The following is a 25,253-nucleotide window of genomic DNA, read 5'->3' on the forward strand; positions in this document are numbered from 1 at the left end:
CGATTTCCAGACGGTGGGATGCAGGTATTAGCTTATTCTGCTTTATTGTAATATTTTTTTAAAGATATATGAAACGTTATTCCAACAGTAAAGGCTCTTTCTCTAAAAAAAGCCAAGTCAAGATACAGTCGCCTTTTCCCTCCCTGCCCAGGCGAGGGCTGTGCTTCCGGCACCTAGTGCAAGGTACAGAAATAGTACACAAGTGAAATGTGGCTAAAGCTTTTCCCTCCTCTGAGAGAAAAAGACAGTCTAGGAAATACACACATAGGGCATGCCACAAAAATGGGTTCAGAAGTTCTAACGACAGTAGAGATTAGCTATTAAGATTATATTCTGTTCATGGTATATTTTGGAGGAAGTAACTGGAGGAGAAGTATCATGTTTCCTTCAACAAAACAACAGTATGACCACTTTTACAATTTTAGCTTTAGGAAAACTAAAAAAAGAAAGTAATTGCAACTTTGATTATTTTCTTTTCTTTCCTTGATTTTCATTCCCTATATCATAAAATTCAGCATCTCAATCTTGTCTAAAAGTATTTCTTGTTCTTAAAATATAGAAGTCACTATACATAGAAAATAAAAGCATTGCAATTTATACATAACAGCATATTCAAACAAATACAAGACTTGTAATCACTTTATTTAGACACATTTTGTGTTTTCCCTGTCAGTTTTGACAGATGAGTGGAAGAACATAAGCTGTCCTGCATTCCATTGTCATAATTGTACAGTAAGACACAGCAGAATACAAGCTGGAGAAAAGTTTAATTAGCATTTTCCATTAATTGATAGAGACAATACCATTTTGATTTGCTCGTGCTATGCTTATGTACACTAACCCCCTCTAGGAGAAGACTGCAAGTTAAATGTAAGTTACTAATATGAGCGAATAGCAGGCGGGACAGTTGAGCAGTCTTCTTCATTCAAAGTTCTGTCAATCACAGGTCTGTATTTCAAGGTAACCTAAAGTAAAAGAGAACAAAGAACTTTAAGACAGACAAACCTCTTGTATTTAAACAAGACAGCCTAGCTAACAGGAATGACCAAATAACACAGGTAACTGAATGACTTCATTGATGTTAAGCTAATTTCTCCATTATTCTTTTGCTTCCATAGAAAATGAACAGTTAATAACCTACAAGGATTATTCAAGTTCCATCAAGTTACCACTGACCGAATTCCTTAAAAACAAAGCCTGACCAGAAATGGTATCAGATTACTACTTTAAAAAAGGCCTTTTAGCAAAACGTAAAGTTTTGGCTAAGATTGCTAGTTCCCAGTTCTTTAAACTAGGAAAGTCTTGGAGATAGAGAACCCAATGGACCAGTCAGGAGACAGAACTGTGTCACTCTATCTTTCCATCCTCAGCAGCTATTCAGGAAGTAAAGTGTCCTCAAACTAGATTCAAGGAAGCTGGAACTAGGGGAGAGAAAACCAAGAGGATTTGGAGAATGGGATACAAAAAACACCACTGAAGATTTTTATAGGGTCAGATTTCAGTTTTTTTCTTTGAAATACCATTAAAATTTTATGGTAAACAACAACAGGTTTTGTCACCGTCAGAGGAAAAGAAAAAAGCTTCTGAACTAGCCTGATACAAAAGGAAAAACAATTCCAGCTCAAATCACAAAGTCACTTCCCAAAGATTAACAGTAACTTCTCCTAGTTACGCCTACTATTCAACAATAGAATAAATATTAAATTCCCACCCCCCCCAGTACCCCCCCAGGTACCGCAGACAGTGACCAGCATTTGCAGTATTACGATATCAAGAGCTAAGACAGCAGCGACCTGTTGACAGCGAGACTGACACTCAAGCATGAGGCTCAACATACCTTCCCAGATGGGACATCCACGTACGAAAGGGTGTGCTTTCTCCAGTGCTCTTCAAATGGCTTCCGCTGCTGGCCTTGGAGTGGCTTAGAATAGTCAAACTCATCTATCCGTAACTAGGGAGAAAATTAGGTTAGTGTAGACCAGAAACTACATCTGCAAATCACTTTACAACCACATGATTAGCTGCATTCCAATTACAGCTGTAACACAATGTGTCTCTTAATAGCCAGCAAGCTTTATCTTAACACTGCCCGTGTCAAATTTTAAATACTGAGGCTTAACAAGGGCTTTAAGGTAACGTTCCTTGCATAGGACAGTTATTCTGCTTGAAGTCCTGTTTATGCATTCATGACGTTATTACTACTATAGTCCTGGTTTAGACCTCTCTAATCATTCAGATGCATACATGGAACAACTCTCAGCATCATTACCCACTGTTGCATGTATTGGTCATTTTATATATAAAAATAAGAACAGATAAAACAGCAGATGGGACCTCAAACACTACACTATTCTTAACTCAAGACTCTGAAGACTGTACTTTGAAGACAGTACAACTTTTAAATAATCCACCTGAGGACACATAACAAGGAAATTCAATCCCACCTCCAGGTCACAAAAAAATATTTATACCTTATAGTCCTCTCTGGCGTGAGCACCACGGGATTCTTTGCGAGCCTCAGCACCATAAATTGTTTGTAGGGCACAAAGCATCAGGTTTTGCAGTTCGAGGGTCTCCACCAAGTCAGTGTTCCACACAATACCTAGTAAAATATTAAAATACTATGGAAGATGTTCTACAAATTATTCCTCAATTTACTTCTGTCCTATTGCTGATACTTACGATTGAACTAGCCAACGCTCTATCTACTGCAGTCACAGTACTCTGCAATACTGAATTACTCACTATTGCCTGCAACTCAGTAATCATTCCTACACCCTAACAATCATAATGAATCTTGGAAAAATTCAGTCAGTCATTCTACCGCGTGTCCCTGTTACAAATGTACTACTGAGACAGGATTACATCATAGCTTCTCGCTTGCTTTATATCATACCTACAACTCAGTCCCCATACCTCATTTTGGATCACAAGACATGGCTAGATGGTAGCTCTTTAAGTAGATCCCTAGCAGATCCAAACAGGGCTTTCCCTTCCTTCCTACCCTCAGAGAGAGTTAAAAAACCCAAACCTGCTAGTTATACAACATGGTCCTTCATTTAAGTATCTCCAAGGTGGACCCAAGTTCGCTTACATGAATGTACTTCATTTTGATCCCTACATTCTAAGCTATCATAACCCTTTTCTTGATGCTTGGTGAGAGCTGTCCAAGAAAGCCATTTCTACTTTCAGTGTTCGGATACACGTCCAATAGCAGTAGTTGGAGAGAAATACACAGTGTGAGTGGACAAAAGGTGTACCATCAGATCTGTGTAATTAACCAAGTTCTCCTAAGATATACTGCAAGACATGGCAGTATCTGTATGCAACGCTATCTGCTCAGCTGAAGAATGAAAACTGAGTGTTGAAGCAAGACTATACATAGTCTTGCTACCTTTGTGCAACTCCCTGGCCTTTTCAGTAGATACCAAAGTTCATCTTGGTGTCTGAACAACTTCACATCATGTTCTGAGAGGACAGCAATTGGTACCTTATACAGTTAAAGCTGATTACAGTCTCTGCTTCTTTGAAAGAGTATGCAGGCGGAAAATGACCAGTAAGATCAAGTACTTTACCATTCACCATGTTTAGCAAGTAGAATTGTACAAAATATTTTGAAAGATTCAAAACAAAGTCTTTAGCCAAAGTTTCAAGAAAGACGTATGAAGGTTTGCAGAAGGGAAAAAAAAAATGAAACAAACCACACTTCTCCCAGAGAGTACTCTTGACAGCAAAGAGTACACCTTGGCCAATTACCTCTGTCAAATGTTTTCAGATGAGCCAGATCGCTATAAATTCGGCTAAGTTTTTCACAGCCTTCTTGGAGTACAGAACCAGTACGAAATACAGCAGCATGGTTTTGCATTGTCTGCAAGACAGTAAAACAAATTCAGTTTCATATGCTGCATACGCATAACATCCCACATAGGTTTATTAGTTCCAACAGAACTTGCTACAGAGCTGTTTTGACTTCAAACATGTCTGCAGCCTGAAGAAAAAACATTCTTCTGTTCACCCCAAACAGGGGAAACCCCACTCTATTATATAGTAGGCAAACTATCCAAGAGGAATAACTGTGAAAGGAAGAAGAAAACAGCAAAACTGATACAGCATTTGCTGCCCACACACAATCTTCTCACACTGATTTTTACTTCTGCAAAGCAAATCCTGAAGTGTACTCTGCAAAGTGACCAAACCACCTCCGCTGCTTGCAGCTTCTCCCATCTTATACTTGACAGCTTCACCAGGCTTACCTTCTGCATGTTAAGTCTCACTTCCGAAGTTCTTATGGTTCCGTCAGCAAATCTTAATTTGTCAAGATTAGCAACTGACTCTTCACCAGCATTTGGTTTAATGGAGGGAACTGGCTCTCCTAATAAGAAAGTTACAGTGAGTTTAGTAGGTGGGGCTTGGTTTTGCTTTCTGGCAGTTTCATACACTAAAGTCAGATTTGACTAAAACACAATCCATTTTCTTTCTCTGAGGTGCAGGTTAACTATAACTTTCCTGAATTCCCACCAACAGTATCCATACACTTTAAAAATAGAGTTCTCAGTGGAATATATGAATTACATTATTTCCTGTGACAGTAGGGCATTTATAGGTTTGGCTAAATTCTGCTGTTAATTCCTTAAAAACAGCACTTGATGCAAATTCTTCTAAACTATGGAATAAGCTTGTGGCTCCTTACCACCTTCTCCTACACTTTCCTTGTCTTCTCACGCCCAAACCTCCCACCCTCTTTTGGACCTGGTAAGGGACCAGGGAGCAGTCAGTAAGCTTGGCAGTTACACATGAGCTGTGCTCTGCATCTTACCTCTAATACTGGAACCCATATGTTATTGGGTAACAAACCAAACACAGCATCTTACTAGCACACTTCACCTCATGTGTAGTTTTGCATTCAGACTAATAAAAATCTTCCTGCAACTTCAAACTCAAAGGAGCAACAGAAAGATCCAAACAAAAATTTGCACAAAGCCAGAGCCAACAGGCACCGCTAGATCTAAGCCGATTCAGTCAGGAACCATCACTGTGCAGTCAGACTAAAAAAAGAAACCATCTTATTAATTTCAGTAAGAAAACAGATGACAACTACTGGACGTCAGCTGCTTTGGCAATATAACTGCTTCTTACAGTATTTTATTGGGGTTTTTTGTTTGTTTGTTTTCTCAGCTCAGTAACTGTTGCTGAACTAGATTATTTAAAAACAATATTCAGCAGTGATAATCCACATATAGGGAATGAGATTTTAGAACTTCTAGTATCCATTCTCTTATCACTTGCATGACCTGTACACTTTATAAATGAATAAGGTGGCAGCAAATTCCATTGTACAAAAGTGCCAAGTGTAAGACAAACTAAATTTTGATGTTGAAGATGCAGTGCAGGATGTAGAGAAATCAGTCTTCATATTCAGTATTTTGTTTTGCTAATTTATGAAAAGGCTCAACTGTTTTTGTCAATAGCATTGACCCAATTCTAGACCAACTCACAGAGCAAGTGTTAGTCAAACATTTGCATAGCAAAGAACATGCCTATAAAAAGCATAAACACTGATTTCTGCCTTTTCTAACAAACAAAAGTCTACATCTAGCATTCTGAATTTAAATTAGATAGCAACAACTCTTTGTTGGGCAGAAATGAAATCATAAAGGCAAACATCTCTAAAAAAGCAAGACTTACCAGGCTTGCATGTCTCTGCAATAGTAAGGGCACAGGCACGACCAAAGACTACCAAATCCAGGAGTGAGTTTGCTCCAAGTCGATTTGCGCCGTGGACAGATGCAGAGGCTGCTTCCCCACATGCATATAAACCAGGTACCACTTTGTCCTCGCCATTCACATGTGTAATCACCTGTCATTTCAAACAATTAATACTCGTTTCTTAAACAGTTTATAACACCTTATTTGCAAAGGCCATGTGCATGTAAGGATGAAACACAACAATCTGAAGTTTTCTCCAATAAATCCATAAATACCTTAGTTCTAAAGGGTAAGTAGCAATGCTTATGTAAATACAGATGGCACTAAAACCTAAGATTTCTTTAGTTATGCTTATGAAGAGTACATGGCTCTGTTTCATCACAATTCTGCAGCAAGTCAGAAAAGCACAGGAAGAAAGTCTGATCTGCGCACATTTCTACAGCAAAATTTTACATCAAAAAATTAACAAGTACAATACACTGAAACAGAAAAATTCAGCAACCACCACCACATTGACTTCTAGCTAGTAGGAGTTAGAGAATTCTGCTTTAGTGTAAAGATTACATGAGGTACAGATAATTAATATATATTAACTTGAGTTATAGATTGTAATAGATCCCTAGTTTGATCTTTGTTCAACTACATTATCATCAACTCAATAAACAGAAAACTGTTATCAAACATGACAGTAACTTCATTTTAGATGCTTCTTGGAACTCCCATCTCCAGATAACTTGAGAACCATGTTCCAGTCTATTTACAAAACCAAACCAGATTGTGTACTCTGACATTATTATTATATTAATTTTATTCATCATCCTTACATTTATGAAAAACATTGTTAATGCTTTTACATTTGGAAAGTAGTTTTCTTTCATTATGACTAAAAAAAAAAAATTACTAGAAGTGATGTATATTAATTACCTGTCCTTTGTAGTTAGTAGGAATACCTCCCATATTATAATGCACCGTAGGCAGAACAGGAATAGGCTCTTTAGTGACATCAACTCCAGCAAATATCATAGCTGTTTCAGAAATTCCTGGGAGACGGGTTGCTAGCTGCTGTGGTGGTAAGTGGTGCAACTGCAAGTACACATGGTCTTTTTCAGGACCACAACCCCTACCAAAGAAAAAAAAGAGTCAACACTGGAACACATAACAGGAATTCTGCAAACACCAGTAATATTTCCAATCTAATCTGTTTCATTTGTGAAAATTTTTTTCAAAGGTTATCTGACAAAAATTCATCTCTCGCATATTTGAAAAGACTGTTGAACGTGGCTGAATTTAAGTGTATTTTTCACCTCCCAGCTTTCTTTTCACCATAATTCACAGTATTTAAGACTTTAAACCACAATATATCTACAGAAATATGTAAAAATTTAAGATAATTAGTCAAGAGAACAAAGCACCAAATTATTTCCATCATTTGCAGTAACAGCATATACATTAAACTTGTTTGAGCAACTGTCTCTAGATGTACCAAATTCAAACGGTAGACTCCTAACATCTTGAGTTCCCTTTCAGTACCATTAGGAATTAACAAACAAAATTTCTGCCCTACATGTAGTGTTTGGCTAATAGTTATTAAATCTCACTCCCATGCATTATCAGGTGTTTATCAAATTAACTATTGTACTGTATACAGTCTAGTATGATTAACTATTTATTCTGCAGCTTCATTAGAAGTATTTAACTAACCTTCCTTCGCGGATTTCTATGGTCATAGAACGAGACACGACATCCCTGGAAGCCAGATCCTTAGCAACAGGTGCATATCTCTCCATAAATCTTTCACCTTGACTGTTAATTAGAATACCTCCCTCTCCACGACATCCTTCTGTTATAAGGCAGCCAGCCCCATAGATACCTGTCACAAAAGTAAATACCATTAAAAAATATATTCTCTAGACAGCTTCATAATCAGGATGACCAGGATTGACTAAACAAGATTGTCTTAAAATAATGCAAATAAGTCACAGGGGTAGATTTTATTCCACCCTAATCATACCCCTAGGAACTGCCCCCCAAGACAGCTTAGAATCAAGTATTGTTACTTCTCTCAAATGCTCTTCCCAAAAAGTAAGCAAGTTGATTTGAAACACCCACAGTATCCAAAATATTAGAACTGGAAGAGATCTGCACCCATCAATACGTAAAGAGAATTTTACAAAGATTTTTTAGACCTTCAGCAATTACTTTGTTCAAGATTTTAAAGTAAACCAGCAGTCAAATATCTCAAGGCCAGTTTGCTCATCTTTGTTCCCTGTTCTCCTGTGCTAAGGCAGTACAGGATGGCTTCAAATCATGCGGAATGTCAAAGCTTAATCAGTTTTCCTTTAGAGAAAGAAGGCTTACCTGTTAGCCTTCAGCACTGGTCATAAGAAAACAAAAATGCTAACCAACTCACGCACTTGGTAACTATGTTAAAAGCTACAGAATTATCACACAAGCAATGAAGCTTCTTTGACTAGAAAAACCTCAGCTAAGTAAAACGGACATTGGATCTCTACGATACAACAATGATAAAATTGTAAAATTAATTAAGTGAACAATTAAAAAAATTCACCGCTTATCACAAGTTAAAAATAAGCATTTAATTAGCTACAAAAAAATGTCCACTTTTTAGTTTGTGACCATTGCTGTCCACAGTCTAGATACTGATCCCGTGCTATAAAACTGCAGTCCTAAATATTTACCTTTACTTCAACTACCTCACTTCCACAAAAGATTCTAGTATACAATTCCCTAACATTTGCATCTATCCCATTGCTCCTGTATCTAATACCAAACCCTTTAATATTTTAAAGACAAAAGGAAACATAAGTTTAAGAGGTGAAGTGGTTTCAGCTTGGAATTCATAAAACCTATTAGTATTGTAAAGACAGCACCTCCAAATATTTAAAACTGGTCTTTAAATTAGACCAGCTGAGACCTTTCTCATAAGTCTTACTCTCAGATTTATATTCAATAGCAGCTGCAGACAAGTCTGAACACCTGTCACGAGCAACTAATGAAATGCTGCAGAAAAGTGCAAACTGACTTGCACATTTAGAACAACAACAACAAAATCTGTTACCTCATTAAAAATAATGTTGTAAGTATTATTTCATATTCTGTACCTGTAGGGTGAAACTGTACAAATTCTAAGTCCTGGCAAGGAAGACCAGCTCGTGTGACCATAGCAGTGCCATCACCCGTACTAGTATGAGCAGATGTACAACTGAAGTAAGTGCGGCCATACCCACTACAGAACACAAAAGTTGACAGAATTAGCAGGGGAGAAAAAAAAAAAAAAAAAAAAAAAATCACTAAGAACATACTACTCAACTATGCTGTTTGCATAATAGTGGAAATAGAGCGGAGGGTTAACAAGCAAGATGCATGAAGTTTGCCATGTCCTGTACTAAGCTCAACCGAAAGAAAACAAAATTGGTATTGCTCTGTTATGCTCAACCATATTTGAAAAACAGCTAGAGACAGAAGGTCCAAGAAAATTAATAACAACTCCAAAGCAGGGTATTCAGGTTAGTATCAGAAGCCTTTTTGCCAGAAAGAAGTTATTTCAGAAAGTTCTCTCAATCCAATACCATTAGACTTCAAACTATTACAAGCACTTTTATCAAAAAAAGCATATAACAATGGTTTATATCCTCAATATGGCCCTGAGTTTATATTCTTACATTTCAAAACTTAGTTGTCTAAAATTAGGCATGAAATATGAATTCTTATGTCTAAGACAAATAGATTAGCTTCCAATGTTATTGAGAACTGCCAGTACTCCCAATTTCAGGACAAACCGTAAGAAGAAACATTAATCTACATACTTGTGTACTTTGAGGTACACACAATATGAAAACAGCCCCAGCTTTATTTAAAGCCAAATTATGTAGGCAACCAAACAAAATATTTTTCTTTGACAGACACGTTTATAAGTATTTTGCATACTGAAACAGATAGGAGACAGCCATAAGCAGCAAGGCTAATGCATATAGTATTCTAATAAATATATACAAACTTTTGCAACCAAGTAATGTTAAGTTACACTCGCCTTCTGATCATTTCATCTTACAACAATTAGACTTACAATGTTGATATCGTAATGTAATAGATTCTCCAGAATTTTGAAAAAACCTGTTTCCTATAGGAAACTCAGAACCCTACATATATGTACACATGCTGATAGCATTGCAACAACATCTGCTTTAAACAGCACGTTTTAAAAACTTAAGACCTTTTGGACCACACACACTGCTTCTCACACATCGCAATTTATGTCATTGTTGTAGAATTCAAAGTTAGACCTCGTCCTAAATTCATACTTGGACACAAAATTAGTATGTGCCTTCTTTCAGATGAAATGACTGAATTCAGTTATATTGCTTTTGATCAAGGTGGTGGTGGGGGGAAGATGAACATATAAATTATGTTTTTCAAGTCAACATGTCATCTCCACACTGTGGATTCAAATACACATACAAACATGCAGACTTCCAACTAGTAGCACTCTCAAGTTGCTGTCCATCATAAACATTACATTACCCAGTGGCAATGACAGTGTTCTTTGCTCTAAAACGATGTATAGTGCCATCTTCTATGCAAAGGGCAATAACACCACGACATTCTCCATTTTCCATAAGTAGGTCCAGAGCAAAATATTCAACAAAGTAGCTTGTATCGTATCTTAGAGACTGGAGGAAATAAAAAAAAATGGAACTTTAAGAAAAATCAGAAGCCAAAGTAACTTCTCTTCAAAACGGTCAATGCAACCCCACCAACGCCGAAGGAAGTCTGTCTCCTCACAAATTTTTATAAAATTTGCTAGTGAATCTGTTCTAGCTTAGAGACACAAATAGTTACCAAACCACTTAATTTGAGAATTCATTGCTAGTCAGCAAGACTTGTTATTTCCCTCTATATTTGGCAACGCTTCAGTCAGCTGTTGTGCTTGATACGTGTACAAGCACGTTTTACTCTCTCACACGTTTCTTTCCCTCACAGAGAAGCAGAATACATTTCTGGGAGCCAAGTATATCAGCAGAAGCCACGGGCATCAAGTCAAACATTCTTTCATGCCCTCAAGGATCAGACCAGTGTTTGGCAGCACTGAGTATTTCTATTGCAGCAGCATATATAGTGTTACCCAGAAGGAGAGCAATTAGCTAGCTACTAAGTAAATAAATAAAAAAAAAACACACATTAGCTCATTAGCTATTAGGTACTTAATTTCAGGTTTCAAGTCGCTTACTACCATTTTTAAAATAATCAAATCTTTCTTCAATTATGTTTTGTACAATTGATAGGAACAGACGCTGGAACACACTTGCCATAGAGCAAGCTCAAAAATGCACAGTAGGCCTTCATGCATTTACACCTTGTTTCCCCCTGCTCCCTGTTCGAAGACGAGTGAAAGAAAACACTGCCTTGTACCTTTTTTCAGAGTTCCCCAATGCTGCTTGTCAGAGTTTTTGAAAAAAGGTTTTTCAGGAAGGTTTACATAAATTCTCTTTGGGTCTAGTTAACAGACACAGAAATATTAACAGTGAAGAACTACTCTAGACGACAGAGCTAACAGTGTACATTAATTAACATCTGTTGTCTTCATGACAGTCATTATAATTTTGATCTTTTAATTTATTCTATTCCTGTATACTCCTGACAAAAAACAAGCATCCCCTAGGCTACATCTTTCCACATTGCCTCAGAAAAGACAGAAAGCCAGAATTATTATCAGTCATTCCCTTGGATTCCTTATTGGTATGTGAACAGCTACACATTTTGTTTGTTTTGTTTTTTCTTTTCTTCAAACTCAGAGGAGGATAAAATAATAATCATTAACTGCAGAAATACAAAACCCCAAACCGAGTTTACTTCACAGCTGCTTACCCTGCCATACAGAGTATGTAAGAGTGAGTGTCCTGTCCTGTCCGCAACACAACAGCATCTGTGAGCCTGTCCTCCTTTTCCAAACTGAAGACTCTGTCCACCAAATGCACGCTGATAAATTTTTCCTTCTTCAGTTCTGCTGAATGGCATACCGTAATTTTCCAGCTGTTGAACCCAAATACAAGCATCAGAAACTCGTGTGCACAACAATCAAACAAGTTATTTTACTATGTTCCTAGTAAGGAGTTAGTCTGTGTTATAAATACTTAGAGCTAACATCAACTCTCTTGAGTCTCACCTCTATCACCGCAGCTGGGGCTTGCTCGGTCATGTAGTGTATGGCATCCTGGTCACCCAGCCAATCAGACCCCTTCACTGTGTCATAGAAATGCCACCTCCAGTTATCGTCCTCCATGTTTCCCAGAGCAGCATTGATCCCTCCCTGAAAATGAAAATCCATTTTCCTGGAATTATATTACTGAAATACAGTTTTAGTAGGTTTTCATCATTTCTGTTAAAAATCATAAACCACTTATGCCTCTGTGTACAAGAAATACAGTGAAGTCAGATTAAACGTGGCTGTGAAAAACACATGCAATTTCAGTTTTACAAAGGCTCTTGTTCTGTGTAACATAATGAATTGCAAAGTTACATTGAATGCAGTGAAAAAGCACTGAATATAATCTAAACATGTATTACCCTCCAAAATAGTTTCAACTAAATACACAATGTTTATAAAAAGAAGCATGGCCTCAAAACATGATGTTCATGTGCACATCCAAATCAGTTTTCTGACAGCAGGCTTTTTTTAAACATTTGTTCTACCTTGTTTCTTACCTGTGCAGCAACAGTATGAGACCTGGTGGGAAACAGCTTGGTAACACAGGCTGTATTAAATCCAGCTTCTGACAAACCAAATGCAGCCCGCAGCCCTGCTCCTCCTGCACCCACAACAACTGCATCGAACTCATGGTCCACTACTGGATATTGTGTAGAAATCTGGAAAAACAAATCAGTTTGTTATGATCCCAAATATTTCAAGCCAGGTCAAACTTAAGTTTTATGGAGACATAAACAGCATAGGTTTAATGTTCTTAACAGACTTTTGCAGCAAATGGTACATCTGTTATATGCTCTACTGGATAGAAACTATCATTAAAAAAGCCATGCATTTCAGCAACATAATCTCATTATGTACTTGAACACAACACTCCACTAAAAGCCAAGTATCTGGTTGTTTCACGTCTCTCAAGCATTAAGTGTACTATCCAATCTGTTACTTAAGACATAAAGAAATACAAACGTACCGAATCAGAAACCTTTGTAGAAGCATTCTTCTTTCCATAAACTGTGAAGTGCAAGTTGCGTGCAAGAGTCTGGCATGCTGCTGGCCACTATGGAAAGAAGTCAAAACAACTATTATGGAAAAAAACGTTTCCACAAGGAAGACTTTCAGCATTCTTGCCTACCCTACATTTATAACAAACCTTTACTTACCACTTATGCCACATATTCAAGAATATTGTATCAATGTATTTTAGAACTACATGCAATGAAGTTCTGGCTTTCCTATATTCATACCCAGAAAAAAAAAAAAAAAAGAAAAGAATTCTGACTGGATGAGAGAACAGCTTGCAAGTAACAGGGAGTCACAGACTTATCCGTTATTTACTTCAGTAACAATAACCAGTCTCTCAGACCTGTCTGAGGCTGCACTGACAGAAGAATGTTTGCAATTAATGCTGTAGTATTATTGCACTTTTTCATAAGTAAACAAAGATGAAGACAATTTTATGGGAAATAACAGAAGACAGCTCTCATGTCAAGCAACCCGCAGAATTTGAATGATTTCATGCGGTCAAAAGCAATGAAGATAAAATCAGGTGGTAGGGAAAGCCATCCCAGTTCATCATTGCTTCAAAAGACAGATTTTTTTCTTGTTCTCATTCTCTATTAATTAGTGGCAAATTTAGAACTATTTATTAATAGCTAAATGAAGCACAAGGGCACAGTTTTCCCCTTCTGTAATGTTACTCTCTGGCACGTTCAAAAACAGAACAAAAACACCACCACCCAAATCTACCCACTATCCAGTCTTTACTTTGACAGGTTAAAACAATCAGATTTTTAATCTCCACAGTGTAAATCTCCAATTTCTTGGAACCTGGTATTCCTTCTTTACACTATTTGGAAAAATACCCTTAACTCAGCATGTATGATTGATGAGAACTGCAACACAAATGCCATACCAGTGACCTGTGCAGTGACATCAGCACTTATCTTAAGTGTTTAGGGTACAGTTGTCTTTTCCAGCAACTGTTATAGTCATAGTTCAATCACCCTATAATATGCTAACAAGCAGGTCTTCTCTCCCTACCACTTCCAAATGTCTACCTCTTCCCCCATCCCTGAAGTGAACTACAGTACACTTTCCTCGACCTAGTTTTATCATCTCTTATACCAGTTTCTTCAAATTATCTTCTTGCGTAACAGTGAATCTACTGTGTCATATTTGCCAACGCACTTCTGTTTTTTACAGCCATCTTTAAATAAGATCAGTCTTAACACCTATTCATAAGGAGTTCTACTAGTACCCTCCTCCAAGCAGTTACTCTCCCCCTTCCACCCTGCTTGTGTTATCATGCTTTGGGGAAATTCCATGCCCATCTTAATTCCTGTATTAATCACCCTAATTAATACTCCACATACAGAATCAGATCAACTAGTTCACTGACAGCCAGATGAAACATAAGTATTAGATGTCATTTATCTCCAAAATGGCTCTCCCAACAATCCCAGCTCAAGCTAAAATGTGGTATCCTCTCTGCAGCAAAAGTGCTTTCACAAGCCTGAGTGCCACTGAAGTTAGACTGGCAGAACACTAGTTGACATGGCAGGCTACACTGCACACTTCAAACGTGGCAGCCATGCATTCTCTAGCATATACCACTACTGCTTGTTTCCAAAATGCTGTTCCAGCAACAGTACAGCTCTTTTAACTGCAATAAATTATTTCTCATAGGCAAACAATACATTTGGTTATTGCATAAAGCAATTCAAAGAAAATCTTTCCTGTAAGTAAAGACAACACACAACAAACAGGTTTGTACATACTTCGTATTGCTTAAAGAAAGTACAAATGACCAAGAGGAAAAAAACAACACCAAAAAAAAAAACCCCAAGAGCTTATATAAACTGTGTTTATACCCTAAAGCCCCAAAAGAAATTGACCCCTTCCCCACCCTCCCCCAATCTCCAGTCAGAATTCTGCCACAATGCCTTGCAACTAATTTCCTTTTAAATTTTTTTTTTATTTTCTGAAGTCACCACGAAGTTATCAAATACATCTTGCATCAGAAGACTCTAGAAATATGTGATAAAAAAATAAAGCCACACAACTGTTTAGCAGATTGCTTTTCTTTTCATGTCTAAGCTTCTGCAAAACAGTCTTCAGAACTGCTACTCTCATCCACGCAGTTTTTTGTCAAAGCTACACATAAGAATTTCTGCTGCTGCTAAATTTTGTTCAGAATGAGTCTGAACAGAAGTCCACAAAGCAGAAAATGATGTTACACCAAACTTGAAGGAAACGCTGATCACATGAATCCTGAATTGTTATGCAACCACGAACATTGTGGCCCTTATGAAATTAAAGGTCCAATCAGAGCCAGTTCATTGCCACCTAAAGCATAATGACACTCTTTAAGCTCTTCTCCTTCTCAGCAGTTGACTTTTCTGCACCTGCTTTATAAGATAGGGACAACTACAGCTGCATTTACAGGGTCCTTCTGTGCATTTGTCTTTGTGATCCCAAGCTCGTTATAGACACACAGAGCGAGAAGAGCGGAAAGAAACCAAAAACTCCCACTTCACCACAGAGGGAAAACAAGCCTTCCCTCAGGACTGCTTACAGATCAGCAAAAACAAAACCGTGGAGTGTTTAAGCAGCACCCCCTGGAAACACCTACTTAAACAGATTAAACAACATACAGATAAACACCAGCTACCCATGCAGACCATGAAGGAGCCAGCAGCAAGCTGTCTACCCGGGTGCTGGGACTAGAAGGTGCACACCTGCCAGGCTCTTCAGAGCCTTTCCCCAGCACAGCCCGTACCTACTGCCTCCCTCTGTTCCCTCAGGGAAGTGCCCACTGCCTACGGCTACGGCATTCGCTTCCCAGCCCGGGAGGAGCGGCTCGGCCCGGCCATGCCTACCGTCACTTACCTCCCAGTAACCCGCCCCAGCAGCCCAGCCATCAGGACAGCCCCGCTCCGCAAAAAGAACCGGAGGGACCGTGCCTGCCGAGGGGCCGCTCAGCCCCTCGCGGCCCTGCCTGCCCCGCTCCCGCAGCCCAGCCGCGGCTCCCCGCCCCGGGGCGGCCGCTCCCCCGCCAAGGTCACCGCGGAGACAGCGAGTACGGGCCGCCGCAGGCTGCCGCGCACCGGGCCGTGAGGATGGGCCAAGCCGGTGCCAGGCGCGCTCCCCCACCGTGGCTGCGGGGAGGGGGGGCGGGAGACGCGCGGGGCCCTCGGGCCCTGCCGGCCCGTCTCCCTCCCGAAGGGGCTCTCTGCCCCAGCCCGGCGGCCTGAGCCTTTCCCCTCCGCCGGCACGCCGGCGGAAGGGCAGGGGAGAGCGGGTCGAGAACAGGTACTCACTGCCCGCGCCACCGGCCGTAGCCAACGCTTCGCCAAACTCCGCGAAGCCGCTACCGTCGCCGCCATTTCACAGGGACCCCGGACAGCGAACGAGGGCGCATGCGCGAGAGTACCGCTAACGGCGCCGCTACCCGCAAGGCTCGGCGGGAGAGACCAATTCTGCTGGAAGAGGGGGGGCAGTTACGGGCTGGGTGCGTAGGTGTTTGCATGCGAGGTTTCCCCCCCCCCCCGACCTCCTCCTCGTCCTCCCATCTGAGAGGAGTAACACGGAGCCAGACGACCGGGAGCTCTTAGGATTCCGGGGACTCCGTTTGTTGTCGTGTGTGTTTCCCGGTCTCTCCCCCTCCTTCTAGAGGCTAATGGGCCTGCCCGAGGGGGGCGGGGCCGGCAGGTAAGTGACAGCGACAGCGCTCCGTCGCGGCTCTGCGCTGCGGACTGGTGGGTGACGGCCCCGAACCGGCGTTGGGCCGGAGCCTTTCGGCGCGGAGGGACCTGGAGGCCTTGGGGGAGGCGGCAATGCGAACTAACGTGCCGCGGACCCGGGGAAGGGGGTGGGCGGTGACAGCGGCAGCGGCGAGGCCCGGGAGCCGTTGCGGCGATGCGGTCCCGGCCGCGCCCGGGCCGGCAGTGAGGGAGCCAGGCCGGGGAGCCCCTCGCTGGGCCCGAGCGCGTCCGTGCGTAGTTCCCAAGTGACGGGGCCGCCGCTTGAGGGCCTGGGGCAGAGATACCTGTGCCGCGGCGCGCTGCGGTGCGGGTGAGAGGGGGCTGTGGCAGCCGCCCGGTCCCTTCCCACGCAAGTGACGCCGGGTTTCTCTCCTGTACGTCTAAGGTGCCTTCATGAATAACTTAAATGACCCTCCCAACTGGAACATCTTGCCAAACCAGCGCGAGCCCGGGGATGAAGGCAGCAGATGGAACTATGCCTTGCTGGTCCCCATGCTGGGCTTGGCCGCCTTCCGTAAGTAGTGCCGGGGCCACAGTGCGTGGCTGCGCTCGGGCGTCGGGCCCGCCAGCCAAAGGGGACTCTCTGAAGCACTGCAGTGATGCCCCAACTAGGGTTTTCCTCTGGTCTGCTCGTTTATAATGTTATAAACGGTAAACACTGCCTATAGCATCAAGGCAGCTGCCATTTTTCACACGTGGAGTTGAATCCATATTTACTAAGCTCCAGTTTGCAAAGCGCTCTCAGAAGAGTGGACGTACGATGTGCTGGAGAGCCCAAAGGTTACAACCCAAGGAGCTGCTGGTGTATATTTATTTACTGGACCTGAAAATTTCTCAGTGCAGTTCCTGCATTGGAAACCACCAGTTTGTTTCCCCATAACTTTATTTTCCTTCTTTAATCACAGAAATGTATGTATTAGCAATGAAAGACTAGGGGAGGGTTTACTTCAAAGGAAACATGTCATTTAAAGTAACTTACTGTGAAACGTGGACTCATAGAATTAGATTTTGTGGGACATGTGGATAGGAGTGAATATCACTGGGGAGGCAGGAAAGAAAGTTTTTTACCACCTGATAGCTTGTTTGGAGACACAGTTAATTAATCATACCCATCGATGTTATATGTGTTATACTCATGTCTGAAGTCTCATTTGTGTATGATAGGTTGGATCTGGACCAGAGAATGTCAAAAAGAAATAGAAAGAGAGAAAAAAGAATATTACAAAAAACATTCATCTTTACAAAAAGACCTGGAAGCCAAATACCGAGATATAATCACAGAAAATCGTCGCACGGTTGCTCACTTGGAGTTGGAGCTGGAAAAGGAACGCAACAGAACCCTGAGTTACCGTGAAGCCCTCGTGTCCCAGAGTCGCAAACTAGTAGAAGAAAGAAGGATCCTAGAACAGGAACAGGAGAAGTTAGAGCGAGAAAAACAAGTCCTTTTGCACTCAGGAGCAGCAGGTAACTTGTACCAAAGTTGTCTGGCAAAGGAAGAAGAGTGGCAAAAAAGAGCCAATATTTTGCTAAAAGAATTTGAAGAGGGACTTAAAGAAAGACAGGACATCTACTGCAGTCTTGTTGTACCCAGAAGCCAGAGACTAGAAATAGAGAAAAATCTGCTAGTTAAAGCAGCAACTGATCCTGTTGCTATGGCTCTACACATGGAAAGTGGCTTAAAAGATATTTTCAAACACGATAATTACTGTGGCAATCTGCTGAACAGAAACAAAAGTCAAAATGGAAGACTTATGTGGCTGTATCTGAGATATTGGGAACTTGCTGTTGAACTACAGAAGTTCAAGAGGGCAGAAAAGGCCATGTTAGGAAAATGATAAGTAGGGGAACTAGCAGGATTTCACGTGATCCACCGTGCATAGTAGGGACAATCACAGTTGTAGTCTGAAGCTGTTAAATTCTCCTACTGTGTTTCCATTTCTCCTCCTCGTTGCACTTGTATTTGCATGGGACATGTGCAGTGTTGGTACTTTTCCTTTCACTGTCTAACAACAGATGCTCCAGTGAGCTATGCATGCTCTTAAACTCTGTGAGTGTGTTTGTATTGCAGACTGCAGTGTAGCATAGAGATATGCCAGCTTCCATAGGTATCAGAAGCAGCAAAACAGAACTCCGTTTAGAGTGAGTTATCTGGTTGACAGTCATAGTCCATCAACCAAGAACTGTGATTTGTCTCCCCTAAGTGGGGTAGCGCATTGTGCTCCTTATCCCTGATGTTTTACACAGTGTCTCAACACTATCCTCTTTTTAATTATTATTCCTTTTTTTCTTCCGTTGTTTGTTTGTTTAAGCAAGACTGATTTTGAGGCAGATGTTTGGAAGAGACCGTGTTTGAGCATGTCAAGTAAATGTATTTATGTACATTTCTATGAATACATATATGTGTGAATGTGTATGTGTATAAATATGTATTAGTATTCCGAGGGGGGGGATAGTATGATAGTGTTTCAAATTGATCGGTCTTGCATTGTCTTCCAGCTTAATACACGAATAGTACTTTATAAAGGAAACATCCAAAAAGATGCTAATTAAAATAACATAAAGAAGCAGATTGATGAAAGTCTCATTGGAGCTAGGAATCCATGTTTGAATACCAGAGAGTGTTTGAACTCAAAGTTATATTCTCATCATACTGGAGATATGTTAAGAATACTTAAGTTTTTCCCTTAGTCAGGGTTTTCGTTGTAACCCAACAGTGTGCCTCCATTATAGACGTCACCATGCTGCCGCCTCTGCATCCCAGCGTACTGCCTGGTTAGCTTGCAGGAACCTCCATGGGTTACAGCCATTGCACCTGGCTCCGGTCCTTGGATGGGACCGGTTTGTTATTCACAGATAGGAACCTAAATGCAGCCTGAGCTGGTAGCCGCTATCTCCCTCCTCGACTGTCTCAGTTCTCCCAGAACTGAAGTATGCTTTTCCACGGCTCTTAAATTTTGAGCTTGTGGTTCACCACATACACATGACCATGAAAGCCTACAGATATACAAGCTTTGCAAACTTGTCAGAAAGGGGCTTTTTACTTTAGTTAGTACAGTAAAATGAACAGATTTAGATATTTTAAAAAAATAAAAAATACCCCAGTGCGTTTCCATACTTGAAGTTCCTGAAAACTTTCGGTATTCTTTGGGTCCTTGTAGCAGTAGGAACCACCTTCTTTTTCAAATGTGCCACTTATTTTGGAGAATAACTTTCTTTCTTCCTCCTTTCTGATTCAGCCTTAGACCTCAAAGGGGCAGTGTTTGCCCTTTTGTTTATAACATCTGGTCTTCTCTGTTACTTGACTTTGATTAGTGTTGGTAGGTTGTCAGTTCTTTAATTAACAATTCTTTATTTACTGAGGGCTAGACTTGACAAACATGTTTATTGTAGGCAATTGGCTACTGCATGACTCAGAAGCAATCCAGCTAAATGAATGCCAATCCAAGTTTAACAGAGAATTCCAGCAGATGTGGCTTTTTCTCTTGTTACTTCCTTCTGGTTTCATTTCGGTCTAGACACAGAAGACAGCAGAAGTAGTGTGTGCAACCTAATCCAGTTACTCAGTAAAAATATCTAAGAAAATTCTTAAACAGAATATATGTTTCCCAACTGCGCAGTTTTCTAATTGTGATTTTGCTCACCTTGGTGATGCTAACTATACTGTTGTATTGATTTATTAGTCTCTTACGTACTGATTGTGTCTTTTTTATTTTTTTAAATAAAATTGTAGTAGACAGGCAGACCTGAAAAAAACAAAGAGATACCACCAGAAAGGCCAAAATTTATCTGGATGCCAAGTGTATGCAGGTTGGGAGATGAGAATGTAATTGAGTTATGACTCGTGTGTGACAGCCTGAGCCAAGCTGCTGTAGCTGGCCATGTACACATGCCCTAATTGCCCAGTAGAACAAATTAGTTTGAACATCTAAATACCCTCTGTGTAATTCCTCCAGGATGTGGAAGGTGTCTGACCGCACAGCTGTGGCGCATTTCATATGTATGTACAGGCAGTTAAGCAACTCAGCTGACAAACAGTAGCTGGTGAATCAATGCCAATGTATTTCAGACTCATGCCTTAACTGTGTACATATTCAGGAGTTCTTGGTATTAGAAGATCACCTATCACCTACGCTTTTTCGGGTTGTTTTTTTTTTTTTTTTTCATAGTTTGTCACTGACATAACTCAAAATACTAAAGAAAATGTAATTAAGAGGGTAAAATACTTTTTTCAGTATAAATGTGTAAGTTGAAGCATCTTATGCTCGATTGTACAGGGTTGGATGCAACGTAATGTTTGATACTTGCTTTCACTTCTTTAGAAGTGCTAATTATTTGTACAACTAATTGTTGAACTATTGTTCATAGACACTTTGCAGATCAGTATATTAAGACTGAAGCGTTATTGGAGGAGGCTTTTTACAAGTGTGTAACTGGTTTAGAAGCACTGTTCCTGTTAGTTTCTACCAAAACTCAATGTTTGTTGGTGTGTTATGTATTTTTGAAACATTCCCCCTTTGTAGGTTGTTATGTTGAAAGTCCTGCTGTAAGCTTTAACTTGCCCAACAGCTGTTGTTCTGGGTTGGTTATTTGTTTGGAAATGCCCATATATATGTAGAATGCAAGAATCGTTTGTTTTCAAGATATTTAATGAACTTTTTTTGGTTATGAAAATGATCACTCACCTGTTAAACAATCAATAACGATTAATAAAAACCCTTACATATTTCTGCATTGTTTTGTAACTTGGGCAAGGTGGGTGAGAGGCATGGAATTTGCTTTTTGATTCCAACTTTCTAAGCAAATGGCACAATTTTAAGGCTTTACAAATTGGCCATTTTTTAAGTTGGCATGTAAAAAGTTTTGGTCTTTGTGCTGAGAAGAGAATATATTGGAAAGGTTTTTTTTTCTTTCTTAGGAAAGAACAGCATCGTTAAACAGATAAGTGCACCAGCTTTAATGAGCAATTAAAGGTGACCATCCCACTGAAAAACTGGGGTAATTCCTTCTGTCTGTCTGTTGTGTAGGGTGTTCTGCCTTCCTCAGAATCCCTCACATGTCTTATTCTGCACATCAGCTCCTTTTCGTTTCCCTGTGTGGGTTTTCCTATTTTCCTGCTCTCTGTGAAGAGCTACAATCCAGCTGCTCTGGGACAGTGTTCAGACACTCTGGGAGTCCTTGTTCCCTTCCTAAAAGATCCTTAATCTCTTTGTATTTGACACAATCCTTTGAATTTACCCACTCCTCATCTTCAGATGGAGTCCACCATCCTTGTGAAATACTGGAAGCGAAGAAAAGAGGCTTGTTATTAAACTGAGAATAAAAGCTGGTATTAGATTTGTTATTATAACTCCAGTTTAAAATTGCCACACTTCAAGCCGTGGAGTTTGGGGTATCTTTTTAATGTGTGTAATGTTCAGGTGGGTCACGCATCTGTGAGTCACAGCCTTTCCTGGAAGTCAGTAATACGCAAGTTGGAAGAAGCGTCCCAGGGCTGCTATGGGACAGAGGGCTGCGGGTTCCTTTCCAGAAGAAAACTCAGTGCTTGGGAGGTCCTGATAGTGGTGCTGGGTTTGGTGGATGGGGCTCCAGGTGTCTGCCTCACCGGCGTCCAAGAAGGAATGTCCCTCAGGGAAGTCTTCAGCCTTGTCTGTGTCCTAGTGGGGTGTACACTGAGAGTAGCTACGCATGTGGGCTTCACCGCTAATTGTCCCCAGTCCGTACCCTGCTGGGCAGTAGCTGTGTTAATATGACTTTCCCCATTTAGACACAGGCAAGAAAATGCCCTGAGACATCTCGTCCTTTCAATAAAAGCAAAAAACATGTTCTGTTTGGTGTGTCTGTTGCGCGATAGAGCTGCTCTACTGGGTGCATGAAACACAAAACGCACTCCGGACGTCGTGGAACTTGGACTGAGTGCCAGAAAAGGGAAATCTTCCCTAGAAAATGCTCCAGAGGAGGGGAGTGGGTACAGAGGAGCAGCCCAGAGGGCCTGCTCATCTCTCTCATTTTGTCTAAATAGGAGCTGCCAGGAGACCGCTGACACGACGAGGTGCCTTGCTCAAAGGGATGCTGCACACTGGAAGTGACAGCTCTGTTCAAGCCCCCCTTTACCTCTCGCTCATGCTTTCGAGCTCTCCTGCGTGAGGGTGAGAAAACAGTGAGAGTTCTTCTTCTACAAGGCAGAAACAGTGGTCAACGGTTCAGGTATTGTGGCAAAATAAATGGAATTTAAGTTATTGCTGTGATTAAAGGATGAAATTCAAGTTTACATTACAGTTACAGTCGTGGTACAGGATATGAAGGCTTTGCCTGTGTGCATGCCAAGGACACGTAGTCATTAATTGTCCAGGAGCTTTCCAGCTAATGACTGTGTAGCCGTGGCAACAGACGGACCTGCAAAGAAGTAACCCACTGAAATTTAGGGTAGCTTGGCAATGAGGAGACCGACTGATGTGCCAGCCACTTGGCAACCAAATGACAACTCATCACCGCAGGAGCTCTTCCAGCAGCTGGGGCCGTGCCAGAGGTTTCCCCAGGGAGCTCCTGCTGCGTGTAGGCTGACAGAGGCTGGATGTATGTTTAGATAGATTGCTTAACCACCTGGGGTGAAGGATGCAGGGCACAACCAGGGATTTCCCCAGGTGGTTCCTCTTGTCAAGTAAGGAATTGACCAAACAGTCCATGATTTTTATAGGCAGTAGAAATTGTTCCTGCCTACACAAGAATGGGTACATGGGGCTGTCTTTTGCTCGTAGTTAAAATGTGTTTCTTATGGTTTCATATAACCGACAAAAGGTGTTCATGCATGCACTGTAGTGGCCACATAGGTCCACAGGCTGGCTGGATTGTAAGAATTCACCAGAACAACAGTTTGGGGAGTCTCAGTCCATCTAGCTGATGACACATTGAGGGATGTTTGCAACATTGGCAGCAGCAGCAGAACTCAAACTACTGTCTGACAGCACATGTGCTGGGTAGCATCAAGGAACACATAACTATTTTGATACTGAACTCAACTTATGTGGCAAAACTGAGAGACCTATCACAGTCTGATCAGCCATCTTAATAGTCTTTCCATGGATTCTGACAACTAGAGTGAAAAAAGCTTGGCCACTTAATGGGTGACAAAGAGCACTTATAGCTGAACCTGGGAGCTCTGAGAGTGTACTATCACTCCAACTTGTCATTCAATATACTAGGAAAAAACATCACCCTTCTGGGCAGTATCCACAGAACTGGCCAAGGCCTCCTACTCAGTGACACGTGACTATAACCTCTGGTTCTGCAGTAAAAAGAACTATCTGAGCATGCGGTCAGAGGAAATTTGGTCTGTAAGCGCCACCACTCACCTGGAATTGAAAAAGGATTGTGCTGAGCCAATTACCATCAGGGTCAGAGTCAGACAAGGGGATCCACTGTCACCCAATCAATCCATTACTCTGCAACCTAGGAGAAGGTGACGATGGGTTCCACCAGAGCAGATGCTGCAATATGGCAAGAACAGATTAGCATCTTGGCCTTTGCTGATGTCTGGGTCCTGCCAAGCAACACATGGGAGAAGATACAAAACACGTCTCCTTTGTAGAAATCTTTCTGTGAGTGCATTGATCTAAAAAACCAGGAGGGACAAATGTCATGGCTTTTTCATCAAACCTACCCAGGACACATACGACTGATGACTGCAGCCACTGGAAGGTATTCAATATAAGCCAAACACAATTGCTCCAGGAGATTCTGAAAAATACCCTGGGTTGAAAATCCACCTCTGGATAGGGACATCTAAATCTGAATATTGAAACTTGATTCTTGGTTTTCTAACATGGGAAAAGCTCTGTCAAAACCTTTACAGAAAGTTCACAACTTTGAAGACCTACACAGTACCGAGACTCCCATAATTGGTGAACCACGCAGACACAAAGGATGCGAAGTCTGGAGCTTAACATCAGAAGGGCTGTTAAAAAATGGTCACACCTCCCAGCTTGTACACGTAATCTCCTACTGTACAACAGTGCTAAGGGTGGTGGCCAACAAGCCACCTGTGTGGCAAACTTTATTCCAAATGGACAAGAGCAGTCATAGCATATAATCCTGCTCACAAGGTACCACTCTCTGAGAAATTACCGTGGAAGGAGTTGTGCAAAAAGACTGTTTACACATTATGAATAGTCACCAGAGAAAGTGAAAAAGATGAAACATTATTAGTAAAATACCCCTGAACGTGCTAGCTACTATGTATAATACTAATGGCAAGAACCAAACAACTGAAAGTAAATGGTGCTGCTGGAAACAGAGTCTGGGAAAGAGTTTGAAGAGTGCAGAGGGACTGTGAGAGCTGCTGTGATGGCCATTCGCTGTCCCAAGAACCCTGTGCTCCAAGCTGATCCCAGCCTGAGCCATTCAGCTGCTGGAAAAACACCTCTTCACCCTTCTCTTTATAACTGCTTCTGCGGGTTTGTATTTCTGAGATACTTCACTTCTGAACTCGATTTACACTATCAGAACGAAATTCTCAGCTAAAGTGGTTGGTGCTTCATATTATTAACTACTACCTCCCCCTTGTG

General features: G+C 41.1%; 2 protein-coding genes across 2 annotated transcripts; one reads left to right on the forward strand and one right to left on the reverse strand.

Annotated features, from left to right (window-relative positions):
* Positions 1 to 19: 19 nt before the first annotated feature.
* Positions 20 to 16,341, reverse strand: SDHA (succinate dehydrogenase complex flavoprotein subunit A). The gene is made up of 15 exons (XM_082498949.1): positions 16,249 to 16,341; positions 12,900 to 12,986; positions 12,430 to 12,591; positions 11,891 to 12,034; positions 11,593 to 11,757; positions 10,249 to 10,397; positions 8,829 to 8,953; positions 7,408 to 7,576; positions 6,631 to 6,826; positions 5,686 to 5,857; positions 4,254 to 4,372; positions 3,757 to 3,868; positions 2,472 to 2,602; positions 1,838 to 1,951; positions 20 to 965 (listed from the first exon to the last, which is right to left on the reverse strand). The coding sequence occupies exons 1-15, from the start codon at positions 16,312 to 16,314 to the stop codon at positions 879 to 881; spliced, it is 1,998 nt and encodes a 665-aa protein (XP_082355075.1). The 5' UTR covers positions 16,315 to 16,341; the 3' UTR covers positions 20 to 878.
* A 494-nt stretch (positions 16,342 to 16,835) lies between these two features.
* Positions 16,836 to 21,564, forward strand: CCDC127 (coiled-coil domain containing 127). The gene is made up of 2 exons (XM_082499352.1): positions 16,836 to 17,206; positions 17,857 to 21,564. Exons 1-2 carry the CDS (start codon positions 17,086 to 17,088, stop codon positions 18,525 to 18,527), a joined length of 792 nt encoding a protein of 263 aa, XP_082355478.1. The 5' UTR covers positions 16,836 to 17,085; the 3' UTR covers positions 18,528 to 21,564.
* Positions 21,565 to 25,253: the final 3,689 nt, after the last annotated feature.

This window comes from Vanellus vanellus (assembly GCF_965231255.1).
Source record: "Vanellus vanellus genome assembly, chromosome: 2".
Lineage (NCBI taxonomy): Eukaryota > Metazoa > Chordata > Aves > Charadriiformes > Charadriidae > Vanellus > Vanellus vanellus.